The sequence below is a fragment of the Gobius niger genome (genome assembly GCF_951799975.1).
Source record: "Gobius niger genome assembly, chromosome: 16".
Taxonomy (NCBI): Eukaryota; Metazoa; Chordata; class Actinopteri; order Gobiiformes; family Gobiidae; genus Gobius; species Gobius niger.
Genome location: NC_136867.1, coordinates 12,410,921 through 12,436,542, shown reverse-complemented (window position 1 = coordinate 12,436,542; position 25,622 = coordinate 12,410,921). Strand labels below are relative to the sequence as shown.

Genomic DNA, 25,622 nt, shown 5'->3' with positions numbered 1-25,622 from the left:
CTTTTTATTACTACACCAAATAAGACTACGATGAAGCAATTATGTCGATAATATTAGAACTTGGATTAGAAGAGTTTCGAGCTGCTTTAATATTTGCTGTTTTCGACTAAGTTCATTTATTTCTAATGATTTCAAGTGTGTGATGTCTGAGTAGTTTTTCCACTCTGTCTAAACGTGCGCACGTGTATTGTCAAACTCTGTGTTTATTTCATGTGTGTTGTAGCGTTGGATTGAGGGAGTATTCTGCAGCTGACAGGTCTTGAAAAAAGTTGGTCCATTCATGTGCAGCTGCCCCTCTGTGCCTTCTTTGGTGGCATAGAAGATGGCTGTTTACTTCTACAGCCTTAGAGTCGTGTGCATATTCCCACACAAACATCATCGCGCTTACCCTTCGTCCTTTTGGATCTGTTTCTCTTTTTTAAATATCCATGTCTGTTAAAATAACCCTTACACTGCATAATATTTCATCCAGGAAGTAGAATGGTGAAAAATCATCCCAAAAAAAAGCACTTTACTGTGCCTTTTAACGTGAGCAGGCCCAGTTCCTACGGAGATGTTGCTTTGCTTTGCACACAATTAGTCAAACATTAGGCTCAAAAATGCTTTAAATGAGTAACCCTTGACAAAAAAATAGCTTTGTCGGTGTCTAGTTGAGCATTAGGAATTCATTCGGAATTGTTGGCTTTGTGTTTGTTTATTTATCAGCATTTATTATTACAACAATCTAGTTACTGATATATTGCAAGATGTAACCTGGAATGTTCTGCAGTGTAGCTTTAAAGCGCATAGGTTTGAATGCTTTTGAAAATATGACTTATTTAGAAGGATAACATCAGTTTGACTAATTTCCCATTGACTTAACATGGTCGGCACGTAGGGCTGTGCAATTAATTGAAATTCGATTACAATTTCGATTATTACACTAAACGATTGCAAAATTAGCATAATCGAAGAAGAAAAAAAGATTAAAAAAAAAATATATATTTTTTTGGCAAAGCAGACTTGCATTATTTCATGGCGCTGGGATTATTTTCCCTTCGCATTTCATGTGCCATGGCTCATGCCTTCATCCATGTCCCTTCCTGTCGGTGTCCATCAAGGAAGTGAAACTATAAACATCACAAAAATGGCCAAACTAAAGAAAGCTGGGTGCAATCTTTAGCCAAAATTTAAATATGTTCTCTATGCTTGGGCAAAAATGGTGTCAAATGTGTCATATGCGCTTTAAAGGACTAGATGCAAGCTGGCCATTTTCTACTCCCTGCTGCCACCTCAGGTCATACATGTAACTGCACCTTATATATTAAGCTCATGCATGATGGCAATTCGGACCGAAGTAACTTTTTGAGTGACGATGCAGGATTTTAGAGGCAGTTGTGGTGAACAGGTCTGGGCTCATTCTACACCTTAGGACATTGCTGGAACATGAAGGGGGAAGAAAATGCATAATTTTAACATTTTTAAACTCTGTGTAGTTCCTTTAAGTCAAATCCAGAGTGTTTTGTTTTCTGTAAACTGCACCCGTGCTGCACTGTTTGTTTATAAACCTCTACTGTTGGTCAGTCTTGCAACGGTCCAAATGAGCTGTTGTGGGGTTACAAATAGAGGGGAGGGGGCCGGGCTGAACTTAGGATGGCACGTGTTGGACACACCCACATGAACGCAAATATAGACTGCCATTGTTTAACTAGCCTAACAGACTTATAGGTCGTAGCCGTTATGGGCCGTGTTGATTTAGGAAAGATAGTGGTCCCACCTGTTCCTTATCTGCACCGCACACATGCACGGGCACTATGGGAAATCACTCATAAAAACTGCTAAAGCCTACATTGATTGTAAGCTAAAACCAATCAAGTTGAAAAATGGAGTTTTTTGGAGTTTATTTCTCTCAAGAAACATTTGAACTGTCCCCACAATTCCATAAGTGTCTGCCCTTTTTTCTGAAACCATAACATTGCATTCTGGAAACGTATTTGACAAAAACATATTCTTTTTGTGTGTGCCTAGGTTTGGATGACAGCTTACAACAGTACGTCAACAACTTTGAGCGGGAGAAGATCAGCGGGGAGCAGTTGTTGAAGATCACTCATCAGGACTTGGAGGAGCTTGGCGTGGCGCGGATCGGGCATCAAGAGCTAGTTCTAGAAGCCGTGGACCTTCTTTGTGCACTGGTTAGTAAATGCACAAACCCCCTTATTGTTTTAGTAATTGGCCCCTCCCCCGCTCACGCTGTCAATGTCTACTTTCTATGCAATAATTTGGAGTTTGTGGCCTGGAAAGAGGAGGCATGTTCCACACTTTAAGCTCTGCATATCGTTGAGAGTTGATCCGGCTAACTTTATCGTTTAAAATAGCCAGTCCACAACAAACAACAAGCGCAAAGAAATAACCACAATGAAATGTGTCCACGCTCCATCTGAAAAAGAAGCATTTCTCGACAGCACATGGGATCCATTTGGACTTTTATCACTTCCTGAGCCATAAAAGTCCCAGATTGTGGTCCCGTCCTTTTTTGATCTATGTCAGCGTTTTTGTCTTTTACGCTCTCTTAAAATGCTTTACATTAATCTACAGACACGAGGGTTATTTTTACTTGAAAGGAGCTCACAGTTAGGTTCAAAACTACAGATTCTATTTTGATATTAGAGAACAGAATACATATCTACATTTTTACATTTCACTGATTTTTAGGCCTACACTATGTTTTTGGGGAGATCTTTCTTTTTAATTAAGGGATCAAGTTTTCAATTACGCTGATCCCAGGGGGCAAACTTATAAGGCCTTTGGTTTAATTAGCCACAGGGTCAGTGCTGCCAGGGGGAGCACCTCCCACCACCAGCACCCAAAACCCTAACATCCTGTCCCAAACTGTTGTCTCGGTTCCTGCTTTCTGTTATGTCAGGGACTTCCTCTTGCTATGCAAACATTTATACTAATGACTATTTTCAGCAGTGCTTTGGAGTGTTGGGTACACCTTTTTTTTTGTGGGACCATATTGCCAGAATTCTTATTATCTGTCCTGTCAACAAACACTTTATATACACCACAAAAGAATAGTGATTTAAACATATAACCACCAACCCATAAAACTATCCAAGACAAACTAAACAGCTTTTTTTGAATAAAAAGGGGGGGGGGGACTTCAATTAGTTTCATGACATTAATTACTTTTACGGAGCCAGAGTGGAAACCTTTCGCTTTTTATTTGTTGTAAAACTCTAACTACGAGAGAAATGTACTTCTCTGTTGTATGAGACAGCAGAGCTCGTATGGTGTCAACATTACAAATACTGTGTATTTGATGAGAAACACAGACTGTTCCGAGAGATGTCTTGGCTGAGCTGGCAGAGCGGGACACAAGCTGGTCTTTGGTCATCTGTGGGCCGGTCAAAGCTGAATCTGAATCTAAATCTCTAATGCCTTTTTTCATCTCATTTCTGTTTTGTCAGAATTAAAGCTCGATTTGTAAAGAGTGAAAATGTGATTGGAAATACACGCCCATCCTTGCAACTCGGATTCTTTAGGGAATTTTATGCAAGACTTCACCCAATAATAGCTTTGATTGCTTCTTCACACGGATTACTTACCCCATGGCTCTGAAAAAATATATCTCTGTGGGTGAACACACAATATTGGCCCCAAAAAATAAACTAATCATTCTGGGAAACAATTGATAACTCAAGTTTTTTGCCATTCATAATATTCTGGTGGTACAAACCTCAAATTCATCTTAAGACTATTTTTTGATAATGCGCTTTATATATATTCCAGAATTATGGAGTAGAGACTGACAACCTGAAGAACTTGGTCACCAGGATGCGAGCTGCCACCAACAGTCTGCACATGGCCACATCAGACCGACGAAAGAGCCCCGTGTGCGACGGCAGCAATCCACGCAAACCGCCAAACGACTTCCTCACCTCTGTAGTGGAGCTGATCGGGGCTGCCAAAAGCCTGCTGGCATGGCTCGACAGGTAATAAAACTTACCTTTTAGGCTTGTGGAAAGACTGTGCATAAAACAGTCAATATTCAGACAAGTTGCCAGGAATAATCCCGCCCGTGTCTATTTTGGACAATGTTGATGTCATAAAGTGAATAATGGACTACTGTACCTATGTAAGTCGTCTGAAATCTGCTCTGAACTTTTGAGATGTTTTTAGTTCAGTGTTTTTGAAGGATCAATCTCTCCACTGGTACAGTCTTGCATAATAGTAACTTCCAGTTTGTTATTAGATTGGACCACAAACCATAAAAATGTAAGAAATTCAGCAATGGGTTATGACTGAAGAATGTGCAGCAACACGTTCCAGTGGTACAAGTCTCAAAGTGACATTACAGCAGTTGTTTCTCTTGACAAATGTTAAAATAGTTTAGGTTCAATGTTCTGTAGCCACCTAGGGAAAGTATAATACACGATGGAAGTCAACTTAACATCAATGTTTTTCCATTGTTTGTGTGCCTCCAGGACGCCGCTGACAGGGATCAGTGACTTCACAACCACCAAAAATCAAATCATTCAGTTGTGCCTGGAGCTAACTACAACTGTTCAACAGGTTTGTACTGACTCACTATATGTGTATATATAAATGTGAGGTGTTTATATTTTTGCAACACACTTCTGTACCTGTGGACACATGTTTATAGTCTGTCACTGGATGTGTTTTTGGAAAAATTATGGACAAAAAAAGTGGGTAGAACAAAGATGGCGTATCAAAGCAGAACTAGGTAACTCATGCCCCTAGAGGCCATACACGCCACTGCAGGTGTTGTAGCATTGTAGCATTTTACTCATTAATTGACTGTGATAGTAAATTCTACGCTGACAGAAAAGACAAAGGGAGAGAGGGATATTGTACAATCCATTTACACAATGGAGATAATTTTTTTCACTCAAACTTTGCTGTAAATACCTTTTAAGTGGCACTAGCCCGCAGTTAGCTTTGCCAGTTAGCCTGTTAGCTTCTTCCTTGTGATTCCATTAGTGTGTATTGGGTCTCCGGGTCTGAGCAGGGAAAGTTGCAAGTGTGGTTTTCTGGCCAGAGACACTGGAGGAGATGAAAGTCTCCCCAGTCGTCCCATTAACACCTGTATTACCCCCAGAGGGACTACGAAAAGGATTTATTATGGTAAACAAGTTACTTAGTACTACTTTAACACACTAATAACAGTTAAATGTCACGACTGTACAGTGATTTCTGGATACATTTTTATATATTTGCACGTTATATCAATGGAGGAATCTGGGGAAATAAAAGAATTGCCAAAATCACGACCATTGGGGGAACTCAAGGCACGTGGAATATCTCTTAAAGTAAAGCCAGGCAAAACACTTAGTTTCATGCAGCATGTGAGAGAACCATACAAAGCCTATTGAAAGAAAGTGAAGTTATTGGAAATGTGGTCTGGCAGCCACGGCAGGATTTTGAAGCCAGCAGTCAGAGTGCATGGCTGGTGTTTGACTTTGGCTGTTTTCTTGACGTGCTGCTAATGAGGAGACCCCTCAGTGCGGGGACTTTAATGGTAAACATTTCTTTGTCCATAAAACCCTCTTGTGCTCTTTTAAAAGCCTGCCTGCCAACGTTCCTCAGGGTGTTGACTCGCCCCACAAGTCACGTGGTTCCTGTTTTGCTTTTCCAACATGCTCACAGAGGGGACTTTCGAGCACTTCCTGTGTGTTGGCCTAAACAGTGGGTTGAAAAATGTTATCCCTTCTTAGAGATGATGCTAGCTGTTAAATTAAGCAGAACATCCATTTTTAGCCAAATCCACAGTATTTCGTCACTGAATTTCTCAAGCATTGCATCAATACACAGCTGCAGTCTGCCTCATAAACCATTCATAAACCAGTGGAGTGGATTCAGACTCACATGTCAAGCAAAAAGTCTGGTTAGGATTTTGTGTGTGTGTGTGTGTTTTTTTAAAATATATTACCATGTGTGAAGTCCTCTCTCCTTAACATAAGCATAGATTAACAAGCGACTCATTTTACACCGGGGTGAGAGTGCAGGTGGTGTTTTAAGGAGGCCGTGGCATCTAAATAAATTCTGTTCCCAGAGTGCACATTTCCTGGCCAGTGTCTGAGGTTTCAGCCGCTGTGGTGATTTACCAGGGGTGGCTCGGTCATGGTCGTCCAGAGAAAGTGGGGGCCTATACATTTCCCACACTTCCATCCGACATACAGGGGTTAGGGGTGTAAAATAAACTGATAGGTGATGAAAAACGTTTTGTAGGACATGAGTGATTTGCCCCAACAGCTGGCGGAGGTGGGGGTCGCATGTTTGCAAAAGCACATCATCAGAAATGTGTGGAATAATGATGAATATAAAGGGGTTTTTCAGTTTTCTATTGTGCGTTTTTTAAATATAGGCAGCCCCAACAATCGCCTTTATGCTCAAAAAACAACAACCCTGCCTCATTCATGAACTTAAGCCAAGAAAAAGAGCTTTTCACTGAGGTAAATTTATGTCGCCTGACTGAAGAAAGCCTGTGCGTTCTGACAATGGGGCAGAGTCATAAAACTTCGAGCGCACTGCCCATCCTGGCTTAATGTTACTGAGGTCACGCGCTCTCGTCAAGATCCATTTCCCAGTGTTTGAGCCACTTATTTCTCCATCAAAGGGAAAGTGTAACAACATTTGCATCTGGAGGGGAGCTGTATGTTGTTTGAACAAAAAAACTATATTGAATAATGTGACACAATGCAAACTATAGCACAATGGATATGGCTAGAAGACGAAACCAATTATAGATACTTTTACTAGATCAAGTATGTTTTTGCAGTCTCTTAATCTGCCTTCTTAAATGTATTGCCATATGGAAAATGCCTGTGCGTGTGACTGAGAGCTTACACAAACTTGTCAGGTGGAAGTAGACTTTGGTTTATTTTGAATGATACTGTACAGTTCCAGTGTCTATAAAATGGTGATATATTGTGGTGTCCAAAGGAGAGCCCTTACATAGCTGTGGATGTTATAGCTTTCAGTGCAGGTCTATGCTGTGTGCCAGCTCTACTCTCAGTTGGCCACTCCATTGCTCAACCATGCAAATCTGCTGTGGTGGCAGATCAAAGGCCCAGAGAGCTGCTGTAGACAGTCATCTGATCCAGGCCGGCTGTGGGATCAAGCCCATAATGTGAGGGATCAGCACACATGGGGAATTGTCTATCAGCCCCTCTGCTTTTAGTTGTGATCTGAATTCTGTCCACTGTGAAGCCCAGTGTTTTGACCGACATATGTTAAAATGATCATGTCCGTGAGTGGATTGTTCTTTGAAACGAGCATAAGCCTGTTTCCGATTATCCTGGCCATGACGAAGAACGTGGTAATAAATAGTTTTATTTAAAACATTCAGAGATGTATTTTTAGCTTATTCATTGGCTAAGACAACATTGTAGTCTGCCAACTCTGAACCATGAAAAGTAAGCAGTTGGATTTGTGCAAACACTGGGACGCTGACATCACTATACATGATGTACAATATACCTACAATATGGAAATATTTTCATTCTGGCATGGGACAAGCATCCAATTATTTTTGGAAATTTGATCACACAGTGTTTGGAAAACATTTTTGTCTGCCCCACTTTAGAATAGTTTTTGCTTCAGGCCCAGACAGGGAAACCTCAGAGCTGATGCTCTGCAAACACAGTGTAGACAAGTGTATTTGAAAATAGACACTCCCCTCCAGCCTGACAATATGGAGGCTATAGAAAAACTTGTTCAGCCTTTATTGGGTGTCTGCTCAAAAGGTTTAAGGACAGAGCTGGTTTTCTCCAGGGCACAAGCCTGTACATGTCACCAGTCACTGCCAAGCCTACAGTGTTAGTTTGTATTTTCATTGAGTTTACAATGCCAGACCCAAAAGAGAGCATCCTCCTCTTTCTTTGTGTGACAGCAGCATTCTAGTTATGTTTTGATGGATAGCCTCCCTCCAGGCATGTCAGAATAGAGCCATTCCCATGAACAGACCCTTCAGGATGGAAGCCCTTTCACTCACTACACAGTTGTCAGTGGAGGCTGTTGCTTCAGCTGTGTCCTGTCCAGCAGCGGCCGGGCCACTTGGAGTGGACAGTAGTCATACTGCCGCTTAATTCTGCATATTTCCTTTGTTCTCCAACTGTAGCCCCTGGTCTCTCTTGGCCTGACCACAAACTATATATCATTGCAATTATACACAGTGTTGTTTGCTTTAAAGAAAGAATCAAACTAATAGATGGCATTTTCTGAACACTGTTTGGTGAAGCTTATGTTTACCTCTGTGCCATCTTCACATTGTATTCATACTGGGCTATAGGGCTGGTCTTTTTATGCAGTTGAGTGAACCACATGGACAGCACTCCCTCACTTGAACTGGGCAAGGTGTTCATTTTTGTTCAGAAGCTGTTTTTTTGTGGCCTTGCTTTTCTTTTCTGAGTTCTAAATGTAGAGTGCTGATTGTATCCCTGTTACCCAACCCCTGTACTTTCACCTCATCACCAAGTAACTATTGATTTTGACTGCATTGTTTTCCCTGTTTACTGCTCTGAGTCAAGTCTTTATTTTACTGTGTTTCAGGACTGCAGTGTTTATGAGATGGAGGAGAAGATCCTTGAAGTTGTAAGTATCTATTCTTGATATTGAACCTCCCAATACCAACAGGGTTATACTTTGTCTTTTGGCGCTTGTGTCGCACAGTGTCGACTTACTCGGGTCTTTAGGCCATCAGGATTCCCAGAGAGGATCTGGCTTTGAACAGAGCTCATTATCAGTCACTGTTTCCTGTTGCTGACAGTATGCAGGCCACTCATGCTAACACTTTTCCAAGCATCCTTTCACACACCGTCTCTGGCATGTAGGGCAGGGCAATATGGTAATGCAGAATAAAGATAAATGCATATGATATTAAAAATAGCTTTTGCTTTTATAATTTATGAATATAAACAAGATAGAGTTTTTAAATTAACTTAAGCTGAATGTGTCCCACACATTTACAAACAAAAATATTCAAATATTTTTTGAATTCCAAATTCCAAACCACGTGCTGTTACTGCCACAGGATTGGATACACACCTGAAGATTAAATATCCCGATGAGCATCATTGAGGTCGACCAAAGTTTATATAAGAATATTGATTACATTTCACAGCCCAACTGTCTTGTGTAATCTTCGTCTCCTAAGACTCATGAAACACAGCTTTTGCTTAAGGTCCATGTGAATCATTTTATTGCCACCTGTTTGTCTAGCCTTGTTTTTACCGTCCAAATTCTTTCTTTAGGCTGTGCTATGATGGTGCCATGTGCGTATTAGGCAGAGGCGTCACAGAAGGCCCTCTAATTTGGACAAATTGACGTTTTCCTTCCCAAAACAAGCATTAGCGGCCGGTGTGCGCACTGTGTAAACTGTCTCTGTGTGCTGCGGGTGCATACATCCAGTTAATAGAACACTAATGGCTGCTTTTAGTCCACTAAATAACACGAACCAAGCACGTGAGATAGTTTGTGCGTAAATGAAGGCCGAGAGGACGGTCTTGAGAAGCCTGTGTTTTGTGACCTTCAAAAAAATGCATTCCTTATCATTTATGCGCTGCCTTTTTGTTTGATGTCTTGTTTTTATAGTCCAAGATTTTGAACAACATCTGTGATCAAACCGTGAGAACCACTTCAGACCCCCTGATGAGCCAGTCGGCCTGCTTGGACGAAGTCCAGCTGACCAACATCAAACCGGGCGAGGGTCTGGTAAGGAATGCTGGGAGATCTTTGTTTCCACTTTCACCCCTAAATGCAAGTCTAGTATCTACCCCATGTGTTCTTGAGCAAGGAATGCCAGCAATGTGTGTCCAATTGTGACCCTGGGCATTTGTCATGGCCCGCCTGTATTACCATAAGCAGGAATATAATGCAGTCTTGTCGTTTCTTTGCCTTGTAGGGTATGTACATCAAATCTACCTATGACGGACTGCACGTTATCACTGGAACCACAGAACATGTGAGTAGGGCACGTTGACTCTTCTGAAGTCACCCACACAATGTTAACGGAATAGTGGGAATTGTTTGATCAGAGGAGCACAACAAAAAGCCTCCTCCACAATAAAGTTGTATCTTTCCCACACTGACACGAGCTGTGAGTAATACGCCTGCATCAATACCACGGTTTGGATCCCGACGCCTCCGGTCTCTAGTTGTGATTCAGTGCTTGAATCATCGATAATGATGACTAGTTTTGTCCCATTTGACATCTCCATGACTACATCTGATATTACATAAGGGCTGTTTGAACTTGTAAAGATTCTTTGCTATATAATTACCTACATATAAGTCATGAAATTCTACTGGATTCTGGTTAAATTCTACTGGATTCTGGTTTGATACCTCAGGACTTAGACTTAACCCAACCCTAAGACATGTCACTTCACCTCATCCAAGAGACTTTATCAGGCAGTACTCCTCTTAGGGGACTTGAAACCAGTGTGCCTAACCTGTTTACAATATGGAATTTCTGGTCATATTGATTGTCTCAGACTCTCAGTTGTTATTTTTACACATTCCTCCTACTGTTTTCTTGTTAAAGATATATTTTGTATGTATTTTAATATGTATTCATTTTTCAGTCACCTGCAGACTTGAGCCATAAAATCCATGCCGGTGACGAAGTGATCCAAGTAAACCATCAGACAATGGTGAGAGTTTTACATTTCCCACCTTCATCATCCATGTTTATGATGCTACGTCATTCAAAAAATGTCATAACCCAAGCATTGAGTTGCACATTTAAGTGAGTCATGTTCTTTCAGGTGGGCTGGCAGCTGAAAAACCTCGTCATGAAACTGAGGGAGGACCCCAAAGGTGTGGTGCTATTACTAAAGAAAAGGCCGACAGGGACAACAGGGTTCACTCCAGCGCCTCTCAAGAACATGCGCTGGAAGCCACCAGTGCCACAGGTAGTAAACACGTCCTGAAATCTGCAGAGCTTGTACATCTTGTCATTATAGACCAATTACCAAAGTTTTGGGGAGTTGGTTCCAAAAGGACAAGCTGAGACAAGTGTTGAGCCGCACCACCCATCACGAGATCCTGTTGACGAACAAAAACAAAGAAGTGTACAACACTGCACAGAAAGTGCTGAGCAGCCTGTGAACACAGAATTATGTATCTAATAATATATTTCAACAATACAATAGTTTAGAAGAAAGTCTAATTTATTGTTGGCAAAAACACAACATGTAACAATGTGATAAAATAAATCCTTTTTTACCTCTGATACATTAAACATGCATCAACTTGGCAATAAAGTAGGGCTTCACAATTAATCACAACTGAATACAAATGTTTTACATGTGATTAGCTATTTGCAAAGACTGCAGTTATTTTAGGTAGTATTATTGTATTGTTATTTTAAAGCTAGACATTGTAAATCGTATCACAATTGCAATGCTTTTCCCAAACTCGGGCAGCTATTGAAAGATTTGTGTGCTTCTAAATGGTGACCTTAATCCTCCACATATTTTCAAGGCACTCAGACACAACAGAATTGAACATTGTACAAATCTAGTGTTGTACAACTTAAGTTGGAGATGTCAGAGAAGCAGCTGATGGCTATGTGACTATAATGAAATCTACCATTCATTCATTCATTCATTCATGTGAATCATCTCCTCTCGTCCTCCTGAGTCCTACATCATCAGGCGGCAAGACAATAAGCCTGTTGTGGTGTAAAAATCCAGGCTCCGGTATTGTACTTGTGTGCTGAGAAAGCAAGATGAGCCTTCATCAGATAAGAGTGTGTTCCTCAAAACAACAAAGTGACTCGCAACAAAAAAGGGGGGCAATGTCAGCCTGTCTTCCAGTATCCTGTTCTAGCTAGTCTTGGATATCAGAGGTAGACATCAGAGTTTATGTGTGATAAAGAGCAAGAAGCCAAAATGACTCTGCCAGATTTACAAGCAAAAACACACACATACATAGGGGGCTCATTCAGTGCTGGGTGTAACATTAAACATAACATTTAAGTCTAATGTGATTGCCAGCAAGTACAAGCTGTATATTTAGTCAAGGACACAGTGTTGTCTAGTGTTGGGAGCATATCTGTGGTGAACGAGTGCCGTTTTAACTACATGTTTTGCGTGATATTTTCAGGCACGCTTACAGTTTTTCCATACCTCAAACAAGAAGGTTTATACATGCATTTAACAGTCTCACCACATCTCCTCCCTGCTCCAGACCAGCCATCTTTAGCGATAATTCATGTGTCTCAAAGGAGGCTTGATTTTGCCATCGGCGGTGCTGTTAAATTTAAACGATTGTGTTTTGTTTTCCAGAATAATACCTCCCTGATCAGAGGCCAGTCCCCGTGCGACTCGGCAAACGGATCTGCCAAAAAAGAAAAGCCGGCTTTTTTGGATCTGTACATACCCCCTCCTCCTCAAATGCCGTACTCTCCAAGGTAAACTGCAATTTGTTATGTCTTAAGTCAGTCGGTGGGAGTGAGAACATTTTACAAAGCCATTTTTAACAAGTTTCAGAGAGGTTGGAGGGCATGCCACCACCCTGCAGTGCTTCTAGTTGTTAACCCTTGACACATTCCCCTCCCTGCAGGGCCTTTGAGTGTTCACTTACAGCTTACTTATTGCTGACAGAATCCTTACTTATTGCTTCTTCTTCCAACACAGAGAGACTCGAATGGACTCCCTGTCCAGCATCAGCAAAAGACCAAAGGGCTCGGAATCGCCTAACTCCTATTTAGACCAAGAAGGCACCAAACTTTACGGCTTTGGAGACTTCGAGAAGGTTGGCGTCCCCATTGAAGCTAAAGTGGTCCAGCCTCGACGGAGGGAGCACAAGCCATCAAGAGGTCGGTTTATATGAGGGAATTGTACTTTATATTTGTTAAGTTAAGACAATTAATCCAAAAATGTGTGTTTTTAGGCAAACCGAGGCCTATTTCTATGCCAGTGGATACATGCGTCGGGCTGTTTGATCCTTACGCTAAACCATGGGCACAAGGAAGGAAAGGTATAGACATATTTTTTAGAGATTTCTTTCAAATAAAAAGCTCTGCACTTTAAATTTCAGCAACATTTTTTTTTCTCCCCTCACAGGTGAAGATCTTTTGTACAGATACCTCAGCAATGAAAGGATCCCCACCATCGCGGAGGAGGTGCCATCCATGTCGCCGCCCTACAGGCCGCCGGGAGACCGACACCTGGTCAGAGTGGACCACATCAGGGGCAGCCGCTACTACTCCAACTCGGACCTGCACAACAGCGCCACCATCCCTTACCAGGAGGACGTGAAAAAAGCTCCCATTACTCAGGTCTCCAAACGCACCACAGCAGAACGCTCACTACTGGTCAGTTGGATCACGCGACTTAAGCTATTGACTCACTGATGATGCGCTTCCTGTCCGGGGCTTCCTGTTCCTGTTCTTGTGTCTTCCCTCGGTGCCTTCTATTAAAATACATCAAGCTGTATTTTAGCAGCTTTGGGCTTTCTCAAACTGCTCCTCTCACCGACCTCCCATGTTTTCCCTGGTGTCACTAGCACTTGCAACTACTACTCCTCAACCAAACCCCTGCTTAGTAGAACTTACTGTTTTGTCATTACACCTTTAACACAGCCCTCCATTGTGTCTGACTACAAGCCCCATTCCAGCCTCAAGAAGAACTTCAGGTTTAGGACGCTTCGGCGATTTCAGGCCTTCTATATGAACTCCTCTGTACAGAATAATTTATCTTTTGTGGTCTTTGGTAATTTAAAAACGTGCCGCCGGTGTTATTTTCTCGTGTTCTGGTTTAGATTTCAATTATGGGCAAAACAACTTTCCAAATGTATATTTTGTTGCTGGATTATTGTTTATTTACATTTTGAGTTGAGTTTTTGTGTACATTTTGTTTTTTGCCAGTGGTTGCCTCTTGAAAGCTATGCATATATCTTTGAAATACTTAAAAAGTAATAATGCTGCCTTGGTGGGAAATGTTCTTTTGTCATTGGTAAACATATTTTCATTCAAAGCTATGCATTTATTTCAGTGGAGTTATGTTGTGATATGCTTTACATTGCTATACCTGTAAAGGGCCTACACAAACAGCTGGTTGACAGTAATAGCTGGTTTAAGGAAACCAGTGTTTGAACAACCCTTTTAGGTCAATGGCCTTCTATTAGTTCACCCAAAGGAAACTCTGTGTGACAGTATTACAGTATTTAATAGGAAAATCATTTCTGTTTTGCGTTTTCTGCTATTTGTAAGATGTGCATAGCATTATTAAAGGTTCCGTTGACTTGATTACTTTTGTATTGTCATTTCTTTTTATATGAAATTGTGTGAAACGTTCAAAGAAGCACCATTATACTTAAACCACTTCCCTAATTTGACCTTACGAGGTGAAAGTCTCCGAAACAAAAGCTTTGACTTTACCATGTGCTTTCTTATCAGATGCTTTAAAGTGTTCGCCCTACTATCGGCTTATGTTCCAGCTGGGGGCCCATATGGTCAGACAGGTTGCTCTATTTGAAGTCTTACCCCTGCACATATGTTAGCTTTTAAATGTTTAAATGGGAGCTTAGAGTTACCTACTGCGACAGCTTTCACCTTTGTCTTTAGTTATTGATTTGAAGAAGCATGTGCCTGAGAGGGAACGCCTGAAAGCTCCTTTTCTTCATCTGTGCGTGTCGCATGACTTTATTGATTGTCAGAATCTTCTGCCTCACAATCTTCTCTCCTCTGCTGCTTTGGCGAACTCAAGTCGCCTGCGGTCTTCTCTAATTCGCACTTTCTGCACATCTGTGGCCTGCCTAAATACTACCTGCACGCTTTCTAACCCACTACTAAGCCTGCTAACCACCAACATGTTATGGCTACACTGCACCAATGATCACCTAAATGTGACTTGCAAACGGCATGTATTAAAACAAATGAGTATAATTGTTGAATCACAGACACAAAGATACATTTCAATACAAACCAGCTAATCGTACAATAACAAATTATGAAAAATATGCACTCAATTACAACCAAATTGCAATGAAGCTCAACTGCTTTTGCCTTCTTTTCTATGTTAACCCTCCCGTTCTTGTATCGCAGGGACTTGACTGGCACTCTAGCAGTGACTTCCTGAACCGGTAAGTGCCTCTGTCCCACTAAAGTATACAGTGATGAAGCTGATAGGTCAAAGATGAAACATAAGTGCAGGGTGGGTCCAATTCTTCAACTGGGAGGAACTCTCTGTCAGCCAAGGAATCCCTTTAAACCAGGCATGGGGAGCGGGGGCAGTGGGTGGGCAATTTTTAAGACATGGGAAAGTATTTGACAGGCTTACAGGCCCAGATGGAGTCAGGGAGGCAGATAAAAAAAAAAAGTGGGCTGTGGTAATCGTAATTTAGTGTTTTGGTAGTACTGGTAGTTGTAGGAGTAGCGCTGGGTAACATCAAAAAGGCTGGGTCAACTTATGAAAAGAAAGTTGCTGAAATCACTGATTAAAACTACTGATTCTGCTCCAGGAAATAGTATTTTAGGGAATTTATGAACATCATTTTTCTGTTTTAGTGAATTGAACCACTTAAACCCCACCTGAACCGAGCACATTTTCTCCAGTTTGGCTTTACCCAAATCTAAAAGCTTATTGACAAATGTGACCATAAAAAATAAAAAAATGCATCAAAAAAAGTGACAAAAAATAAAAAAAATATTGACAAAAAAATTATAATTGACAAACGCAGCAAAAATATTACAAAATGTGACAAAAATGAGATGGAAATAGAATGTGAAAAAAGTGACAACATGGCAACAACGCAAGGATAAAGAGCTGTTGATCACTTTTGTAGGTCTTAGCTTCCAAGCTCTGTTAAGGTGGGGGTTAAGAAGTGAAATAATGAGGTTCTTTCAAACTGTCACTGGAAGTTTTGATGATTTTAGTCTCCTCTTTTCATTTTTATTTATATATATTTTATTGATTTTAGTCTCATAAACAACTTTTCATTTAGTGTTTTGTAATTTTAGAGAGCAAAAACATTACTTTTATTATAACGAAATATTTTAGTTGACGAAATTAACACTGTGTGTGCTATTGTAAATTCAAGTACCGTTATAGCACTGGCATAAAAAAAAAAGTCAATATGCCCTCCTTCCAATGTAGTGGTAGTATTGGCGGTAAAAGTAGTTTGGATCATAAAGACGCCAGTTCTTTTGTTCATATCTAGTCATCCATTTCCTTTGATGGCCGTATTATTGGTTTGAATGATTTGTGTCACTATGGGCTACTCACTACAAATTGGCATTTACAAATTCATACAACAGAAGTTCAATTGCTGGCCCTCAGTGGTGATGCAACGGTCCACGCTCGTGCCGCCCACTTACAGCACATTTCCACGCGTGGAAATATCCTCTCCAGTGCCACGCTGCTCTGAATCATTTCTCTCTGCTGGTGGGATGTCATTTCTATAAATACCGTAACCCATATGACGATATGAGAAAAGGCGGCCCTTGTATATTTCAATCTGTGCTATTATATTTTAACATACAATACAAAGATTTGAATTGCGTTCAGAAGCCGTCACGCGCTCTCGCAAAGCACATTGCTCACTTTTGGAGGATGGAGATGCTGTTGTGATTCTAAGGGATGAACAACAGGTGACTCACTCAGCATTATGTGACAACTGTGACACAATCTCGATGGCACAACATTTTGTAATGTGTCATAACGATTCTGGCCCGATGCCTAGACAGATTTTCACGGGTTTCATATAATTTAGATACATTTACTGAAATGGAGAACAATTTGAAGGTGAGAAAGAGGTTTATATAACTTTTAGAATGGTTTTGAGCCTAGTTATTATTTACTTTGTTTGTTTATTCATTCATTCCTTTTCACAAATACCGCACGTTTCTAATAGGAGCCACTTTGTCGCGCGAGTTATCTCTAAGCAGTGATTAGAGAGGACAAATAAGGTCACAATCAGTAGCTGAGAAAAAAAATAACAAAATGAGCGTGAGACAATTTCTTGCCTTGAAATTGCTGGGTGAGGCCTTACGGAATGAAAATCTTGTATTTTGAGCATTGGCAGGGAAAGAAAAAAAAAAACCAACATGTCAGCCCATGCTGCTGTGGCCAGTTGCCAAATGCATTATCAGAACCACTGAGACACCAGCCCAACTACTACTCTCAAACAACCTAATGGGATGTTTGGTTCGAGCCATGTCAAAGTAGACAATGACGGGTTTTGCTAAAGCTTGGATGGAGTGTGTGTGTGCGTGACAACTTTTAACTAGCCACGTTCATTTTATCCAATTGTAGAATCACAAAAGGCAGCAGTTGTATCATTAAGTGTCTATACATGTATTTTTGTCCCCAGATATAACCAGCGGCAGATCCGTTCCTGGTCTTTCTCACAAGCGGTATGTACTTCTTCTCTTAACACAAACACTATTAATCACATGCATACATATTAGATCTGGTCATGCACTATATTTGTGCGCGTGAGCATAGGATCTTGGCGTCTACACAGTGCAATGTCAGGAATGCCCTCTTGGCGTGAGCCTTGGCAGTAGGAGGAAGTCAAGTCACTCAAACATTGCTCTGTTAGTTTCCATACTGCAATAGAAAACATTTTTTTTACTTGCTGTTAACCAAATAGATTTTACATAGAGTTTTACAATGAAAACTTCACATTGACGAAGTCTCTAGCGGCCCTTTGTAGTTATTGCGGAAAGGGAGTGGAGACACGTGCGCATACAGTATTGTGCTCATATTGGAACATGGACCATGAGTTACTGTCAATCCACAGGGGTCAGGGAGATTAGGCACACAGACTGGGAGGAAGCCAGTCACGTTTGAACTGATTTATGGTTCAGGGGCAGGGTGTTGTGGCGACAAACAAGAAAACCTTGACCCCGCTGCCTAACGTGATATAGGACACAAGAGCGAATACAAATCTACTACAAAAGTTTTAAGAGCTCAGTTTATTTAGGGTGGAGTGAGGAGTAGGCCTGGGTCAACTGGTGAGTTATCACTATTGGCTACTGAAATAAGCAAATGCAGCATTATACCATGTGAGCCACCGATAGGATAGAAGCATTTCAGTCACATCATCATAAGCAAGAATAAATTAAAGTCATATCTAAAAAGCGTGATATTTGCTCCTACTTATACTACAGTACTTATTTAGAGAACCTCCAGCTAGACCATGAAACAGGCCTCAGACCTGAAGATGGTGACTCCTGATCAGCATGTTGTTAACCAATAACCTACTTGCTCAGTATTAGTTAACAGTTCTTAATTTTACCTAATAATGTGGCCAGTATCATTTCCCCTCCTGTACCCTCCCCCTCCCCCCCCTTTAACACGGTGTGAGATTCCTCTGCCAAATAATAGACACAGTGTTTAGCTCCTCTCTCCATTCTTTCCCTCACACATAGTTTCAGATTGAGAGGTGCTTGACGAGGGTGGGGTATGGGGGCATTAGCTAAGTGCCGTGACAGTTCTCAGCATGGATCCTAATGGGAGGGTGGGCAGTACAATAGTGTAACCAATTCTCATTTCTGAGTCTTACCCGGGGCCTTTGACTTGAGTTGCACCCAGGATTACCTCACTTCCTCCATACAAATGCCCCTCTAAAATTATATGCTGCATTAAGTCAAGCTGTGTGTTTAATTGACATGTTAAAACAGCCATTATAGCATCGTGAATAGGCTTGGTTTGTACCTCTGGGACTGTCCATATAGTCCGTTTATATTTGCTTCAGTGCACGTGTTAAGATGTATAATGGAGTAAAGTGGAGATGGAATGACAACTATGATAATAATATAGCACTCAGTCAGGAATGTTTCTATGTTACTGTTATACAAGCACATACACATAAAGGCCAGAAGTTTCAAGTCAAGTGCAGAGAAAATGTTGTGGCTACACACACGAAGGCCTGGAAAAGACAGCTAGCGAGTGTTGATAGTGAGGCCAGACAGAGATGCACTTTTATAGCTTTTTTGTTGTATATGCATGACATGTTTCCCCAGTCTGCACCAATGAGATGCAGACATACATTTTACAAGAAGGCTCTTTTGGCAAATCTTTTACAAAATCATGCACTATTTCATATGATGAATGGAAATATTGATTAACACACAGTACGAGCACATTTTATAAATATGTATAGGGTAGTATCCCATTCCCATGTGATAGTTTTATAGCTAAAACTAGAGCAGTGGTTCTCCAGAGTTGGGAGGCGAAAATTATTTTAAGGGGGAGACATTCTTTACGGTCAAAAACAAAAGAATACCACTAATAATAACTGGGGTTTTATTTTTATTTTTTTAAAATCATTTTCTCCTATAGAAAATGTGCTCCTTCGTGGGCCCCCTGCTGACTGCCCTGCAATGTACAGCCTAAACTAATAAAGTTGTTCAGTTTATTTTTGTATGTTTTATGTTTCATGAGAAAAAAAAATCCTAGTTTGTGAACCTGTTCTCAAACAATGGCAAAAAGACTATTCTGATTCTGAATCTATGAGCAGAAAAATAAAGATACATTTGAAAGGTGATTTTGGCATTGATATTTGAACGATTAGGTCCCAAATAAATTTGTTTTAATAAATACATTTGGGGAAATCCGTGCCTTTAGTGAATTATTATTCTTATCACTGAAAGGGGTTCAGCAGTGGAAGAGCATGGTGTGTCGCAAAGACACCACAGTGACCTCTACCGGCCGCGAAATGCTAATGCCAGCTAGTTGTTTGGAGGGTGAAGATGTCGCGCGTGGAATATCGCAACAATGTGACCTAACATCTGCATGTTGCTTTCAACCCCCCGATCGACCGCTTGCGCCACAATTTTAGCCTCCAGCCGTTTCGCCAATTCATTGAAATGTAAAATAAGTTGCACCCAAACAAAGCTCCTCGGCTCACTTGAAACTAGCCGAGTAGCCACAGCTCTCGCTCAGTTCACGACATGTGTGTCCCAGAGTTTGGTCAGATTTAAAACTGAATTTTCGTGAGAAATTACAGTCATTGAGATTGTGGTGGAAGGTGAGTAATTGATAGAGACTTTATTTTACTGAATAAGTAATGAAATTGCACAACATTCCACTATGTTTCAACGTTTCTGTCACCTGCTTACTACTGTATGTGATGATATCTTCAGGAACAGGGTCAAGTGTCGTTTATTTTTGTGCCTTATTTGTCAGCAATTCCGGAGCGTGATGCAGACTGTTGTGCAAGAAAAAAAAAAAAAAGTTTGGTAGCAGACAATAGCACTAGTTTGAGGTTAGTAGAAGATCTTTCACTGGATTAGTTATTTGTGATGCTCACATACCATTATGACCTAACCCCTGCTCTAAATGTTGTCTTGATATTGAACTAATATTGATTGATTTTGATTCTTATTTATTTTTGAACTCCCTGCATTGGTGAAATGTAGTAGGCCTAACACCACACTCCTCTTCTTATCGTCTTCTGAGAGTTGAGCCTCAAAAGTCTGTGTTTTGGTGCGGCATCAGACTACAAAAGATTCACCTGTGATTGTGTTTCTCTGAATTCATTGCCATTGCTGCTTTAGAAATAAGGAACTGTCCAACACAGAGGAAGTTAGTCAATGGCGGAGAGAGATTTCACAATATCAGACATCCACGCAGTTGTAGGTCAAGCAAAAAAGTCTGTCTGCGTTATTTTTTTTTGTCTAATACTAGAAGAAACACTCCCATATTATATGCAGTCGATAGGTCTTACTAAACGGGACGATATTGTCACTTTTGGGTTCGGATTTTGACTCAGCAGCTCAAGGTAAAGCTCTTTGCGCATTGTACAGTTTTTTTTTTGGGCATAAACCAGAGGAAATTATGTTGTGAAACCTCTGATGTATGCATGTGATGTCACCACTTCCTGCCACACGACATAATCTAAATTCCTGCTCATTAACACCTCACCAACGTACACAGCTGAACACTGTATTGTTTTTCTCCTATCAGGCTGCCTTCCCCATATCTGTGTCCGCACCTATGGCCGCTGATGACTACAACCCTGTAAGTTTCCTTTTTTTCTTTTCCACATTCGATAAATACGTTTAATGGGGTCTTGAATAACTAACTAACTATTCCATCTTTGACTATATTATCTACCATATCACTGGGAATAAGACCAAAACGGAACCAAAGTGATGTATATGGAGTTCTTGTAATGTTGACCAGTACCAAAAACATGGGGCAAAGTCTGTCTCCCAACTGAGGCATAGTTAGAACCTTTTTTTTGTTTTTTTGAGTACATTGCCATTGTCTCTCTCTGCTGATCTGATTCATCCCAAGTTTCGACCTGGTTTTGTCCTGTTACAAACTTGATTTGGTTTTGCCTCGGTGGCACTTTATGTGAAAAGTTTGGAAACCACCACATTATGCAATTCTCAAAAACTGACAATGGCAAAAGTTTTTTAAGATCGTTAACTTACCAGATTATTTTTGTGGCGCTTTTACTGCCTGATAATAATAAACAGACAAAAAAGCACATGAGAGCAGTAGATGTAATGAAGTGTTGACTGGGGGCATAATCGCATGTGACAGTATGTGTGAAACAGGATGTTCCACACTGCCTCTTCTGTGCTACATTCAAGCCTTTAGTCTGCAGATGTGTTCCTCTTCTCCTACTCATCTAAAAAAAAAAAATCTTTCGTTCCCTCTCCCCCGCAGGTCTCCCTTCGGCACAAATCGAAGAAAAAGAGTCGTGGAGGTAAGCTGACACCGCTGGTTTTGCATCAGTTCGTCATTATGTGTGTATTTTGGACCCTTCATGGGCGTGTAAGAAGTGGCAGGGCTATGGCTGAGTGCTTCTCGTCAATGCTTAGTTAGTTTCACTTCACTGCTTCTTTTTGCTACTTTCTTTCTGCACCTTGATCTACTGCTCTGCTCCGTGATTCATAGCTAAAACAGGTAGGTTGGATGCAAATTATTCGCTCTGCTTGGTCGGGTTTGTATGGGTTTACCCTTTAAGAGTTCAGTTGATCTCTCTCGAGAGAGAAGCAATGATGCATTTCAGATCAGAATTGAGGACTACTTCTGGATTGTTGCTAGATATGCACAAGACTAAATCATCTTTACATTGACAAGCGTTTTATTTTGATGTGCAGGCAATGGCACAATGAGCAGAAGGAGAATCTCGGTCAAAGAGCTCGGGCCGTCGGATCACCAGGGATGGCTCTTCAGGAAGAAGGAGTCCAAAGGCTTTCTGGGGATTAAGTGGAAAAGATATTGGTTTGTCCTGAAAAAGACATCTCTCTACTGGTACAGCAACCAGCTGGTAAGTTCATTATGGGCTCCTGACAATGCCTTTCTTCCTCTAAACTGTTTTAGGGAAACTATGGCTGCGCTATTTCTAGTACATGCCAGTACTTTCACTGTGCTCTGTAACAATTTAAATAATTGTCAAATTGCATGTTCTCTAACAGCATACTTACTGGAACAGCTTACATTTTTGTGGGGCAAATTCAGTTTTATTTAATTTGTGGATAATTTTTTATCTCAAATCAATTCTACCACACATCTACCCTATCCCCCTAAAAAAAAGACTATTGTTTGGTTAGTATTTTATTGGTTTTCAAATTTGACAAAGAAATATATACTACATAGTTATTTTGTGCGATAATGAAAGTGAACCAAGTGTTCAGCTCAACTGTGCCTTTTTACGCGCTTGTAAATGTTTTCACTCGGCCCCATGATAGCCTTGCACAATAATTCATGCAATAAGAAGTTCATACAGAGTATAGTGTGAATCTCTATATATATACCATAGTTAAAGATAAAGTTCAAGATGACTCACACCTGCTTTGCCAGCTGTCTCTGCAGTAAGAAGCATGCAACATCACTCTTCGCGCTGCACAACTAATGTGCCATATCTGATCCACTGGTTATATCGCCTTAATCGACTCACACACACGCCACTGTTGTGCTGTAGAAAATAAAGTTGTTAAGCATTGTTAGCCATCATTATCAGGAAGTGGTTTGACGTTAAGTGTTGCACAATTCATATTCTGCAGGCGGAGAAGGCTGAGGGGTATATTGACCTCACTAACTTCATGATCGACAGAGCCATAGAATGCAAGAAGAAACAGTAAGCTCATTCTGTTTTGAGACACACATGCTTCTTTGTAATTGTTTTTTCTCAGTAAACAGTATTTTAATCTTTTCTGCAGCGCTTTCAAAGCTTGTCACCCACGGGTCATGATGTTTTACTTTGCTGCTGAGAGCCAAGAAGAAATGACTTTGTAAGTGGCCCTGAAGTAAACTCATGCTACTCCACAACATAATAACATACTGGGTGATGGCTGTAACTCTGCGCTATTGTATCCTCAGGTGGTTAAATAAGCTGGGGCTGGCCTCCATTCGTTATGAGAATGCAGAACAACAAGCGGTCACTGGTATGTTGCCTCCACAACGTTCTATTGTTGCATATTTTATTTGAAGGATTGCACATGATATATTATTTGTATCATTAGCCTCTAAATTAGTGATTTGCCTGCATTTCAGAGTGCTACAGTGAAGCTAGTGACCATGAAGAGGCTGAGACCACAGAAATTCCTCCCCCTCCATACTATGAACAAACATTACGGGATTGTGTAGATGCTTCTACTCCACCTGGAAGCACAAATCAGGTCTGTATTAAGTGCAAGAGTTTCCCCCCTATATTGTGTTGTGTAAGCTCTTAGTCGTACAAATGTTTTCCATCGCAGACAAAGTTTCTTCACTAAGATTATTAGTGCTGCTGACGATCTTCTTGGATGAGAGGCTAAACGTCCAACACTTAAACTACCTATAATAAATATTGTACAGGCCTTTTATTGGTATTTCACATTTTGTTACTTGAAATAAAAAAAGGTTTATATAATTTTTCGGTTTATATAGCTTCAGATTCAATTGTGTGTTTTTTGGTCAGTGAATTGGGAATTTATTTTGAATTCAAGCAAGTTTGAAGTCAGCAGAAATCTAAAAGATCCATGGCAGAAATGTTGAGCTCACTGTTTGTCTTTAAAAACTTTTAAAACACAGAGGGTCACCTTATGACATCAGTATTCTAAATTCTCAACATAACATTTTTGTTATTTTAGGGCACCCTTCCTCCACCATATTCCTCCACTGCCCCCAGCGAAGCCAATGGTTCCCTCTCCTCGCCCGTCAGTACGATGACGTCCCAGGACTCCGCCTCCTCGCTCGTCAAACAGCGGCAGTCGTGGATGGACTTGGTCACGCAAGCAGCTCCTTCAACCGCCGACACGGCTGTGGTGTGCTCAGTGCAGGTACACTCACAGCATGAAGAGGAGCAAGAGGAAGATGGCCCGACTCCATCGACTGAATCAGGGGCTGATGCAGAGGCTCCAGCAGAGTGTGAAGAGCAAGGAGATGGTCCAGGAACTCATGACGTCGAAGGTGATATATTGCTTGTAGTTGCTTTGGAACTCCCTAATCTATAAAGAAAAGTTTTCATTGTTCATTGCATTGACTGTAAGATTTTTTTGCTTTGTTTCAGACAGTCATGCAAGTCTTTCAGATGAGCTGGAGAAGCTGTATATCCACCTCAAAGAAGCTAGCCTCTCACCAATCGGGGACCGCAAACCCTCCACTAAAAGGGAATTTCGGGCTTCCTTTATAAAACGGTCCAAAAATCACACAGTTAATGCTAAACTCCACCTTGTTCGCACTCTGAACAGCACATTGAAGGTACACTTCACATTTGTTGACAATTGTCTTAGTTTCCACAACAGTGCATTTTACTCTTTGTATCTTTTTTCAACAGTCTAAGGAGGCAGATCTTCAAGTCCTGGAGCAGTTGCTTGCAGATCCACAGCTCACCTCAGAAAGGTTCAGAAATTGGAAAGAAGCCAATGCCCCTCTACTGCAGGAAATCTGTGGAAGAAATGACCAGCAGATGACGCCAGAGGACACCAACTCTGAAACATCGGAGGTTTCAACTCCTCTTGTTGAAACTTGTTTATAAAAAGACTACAATGTATATATGGACGTTGTTTACATGCACAACACTGCTGTAATATGGAAACTACTGTTGCTCCTCCTCAACTGAATGGATTTATGAAGAATTTTTTTGTATAAGTGGGGGTTTTATTTTTAGTTAATGTGAATGTCCTTATAGTATTAGACAACTATTAATGTTATATTTGTATTCTACAGAGTGGCACATGTTCTTACTTTTTTTCCTCATTTTCTTTTTTTTTTTACCAATGAAGTCTTTTATTGGTGCTATGCACTAAACTGTTTTATTGCTTGCTTTTCTCTAAATAATGTTGCCTTTATGTGGAAATATTGCAGTCTGCACGAACAAGATTAAATATTTGCCATGATTTAAAAACGAAAAAAGAAAATTATTAATATTTTTGTGGTTGAACTATTAATTATATGATTAGAATTAGGGCTGCACAATATATATATAAATAAAAATATCTTGTGCGATATTGGGTGATGCAATATCCATATCGCAGGAAAGCCACAATATATCGCAGTATCACTAAAGCCTTCATCTGATCGACACAACTTATAAATGTGTGGAAGTTCAGTTTTAGTTATTAAACATGTCCCAATGTAGTTTAATTTTAGCGTTGTTTTTGTGTTAGTATTTTTTTAAGTCTTGTTTTGACACAATTTGCTGAAAAACTAGTTACTTAAAATTTG

The 25,622-nt window shown here is 40.6% G+C and overlaps 1 protein-coding gene across 2 annotated transcripts in view; it reads left to right on the top strand.

Annotated features, from left to right (window-relative positions):
• cnksr3 (cnksr family member 3) overlaps nucleotides 1-25,226 on the top strand; it is a 36,138-nt gene extending 10,912 nt beyond the window's left edge. Inside the window, exons 2-25 of one of the 2 annotated variants that reach the window (XM_079574005.1) lie at nucleotides 2,008-2,171; nucleotides 3,772-3,974; nucleotides 4,467-4,554; nucleotides 8,554-8,595; nucleotides 9,595-9,714; nucleotides 9,905-9,964; nucleotides 10,587-10,655; nucleotides 10,770-10,916; nucleotides 12,294-12,418; nucleotides 12,645-12,826; nucleotides 12,901-12,987; nucleotides 13,074-13,288; nucleotides 15,056-15,093; nucleotides 17,323-17,365; nucleotides 20,925-20,978; nucleotides 21,636-21,675; nucleotides 22,073-22,242; nucleotides 22,979-23,052; nucleotides 23,135-23,206; nucleotides 23,295-23,359; nucleotides 23,469-23,593; nucleotides 24,047-24,365; nucleotides 24,466-24,656; nucleotides 24,733-25,226. In XM_079574005.1, coding sequence (XP_079430131.1) covers nucleotides 2,008-2,171; nucleotides 3,772-3,974; nucleotides 4,467-4,554; nucleotides 8,554-8,595; nucleotides 9,595-9,714; nucleotides 9,905-9,964; nucleotides 10,587-10,655; nucleotides 10,770-10,916; nucleotides 12,294-12,418; nucleotides 12,645-12,826; nucleotides 12,901-12,987; nucleotides 13,074-13,288; nucleotides 15,056-15,093; nucleotides 17,323-17,365; nucleotides 20,925-20,978; nucleotides 21,636-21,675; nucleotides 22,073-22,242; nucleotides 22,979-23,052; nucleotides 23,135-23,206; nucleotides 23,295-23,359; nucleotides 23,469-23,593; nucleotides 24,047-24,365; nucleotides 24,466-24,656; nucleotides 24,733-24,933 — 2,894 coding nt within the window. In that variant the 3' untranslated portion in view covers nucleotides 24,934-25,226. Of the gene's footprint in view, nucleotides 1-2,007; nucleotides 2,172-3,771; nucleotides 3,975-4,466; nucleotides 4,555-8,553; nucleotides 8,596-9,594; nucleotides 9,715-9,904; nucleotides 9,965-10,586; nucleotides 10,656-10,769; nucleotides 10,917-12,293; nucleotides 12,419-12,644; nucleotides 12,827-12,900; nucleotides 12,988-13,073; nucleotides 13,325-15,055; nucleotides 15,094-17,322; nucleotides 17,366-20,924; nucleotides 20,979-21,635; nucleotides 21,676-22,072; nucleotides 22,243-22,978; nucleotides 23,053-23,134; nucleotides 23,207-23,294; nucleotides 23,360-23,468; nucleotides 23,594-24,046; nucleotides 24,366-24,465; nucleotides 24,657-24,732 lie in introns of both variants that reach the window. The other variant, XM_079574004.1, reaches the window with a different exon arrangement.
• The last annotated feature ends 396 nt before the right edge of the window (nucleotides 25,227-25,622 follow it).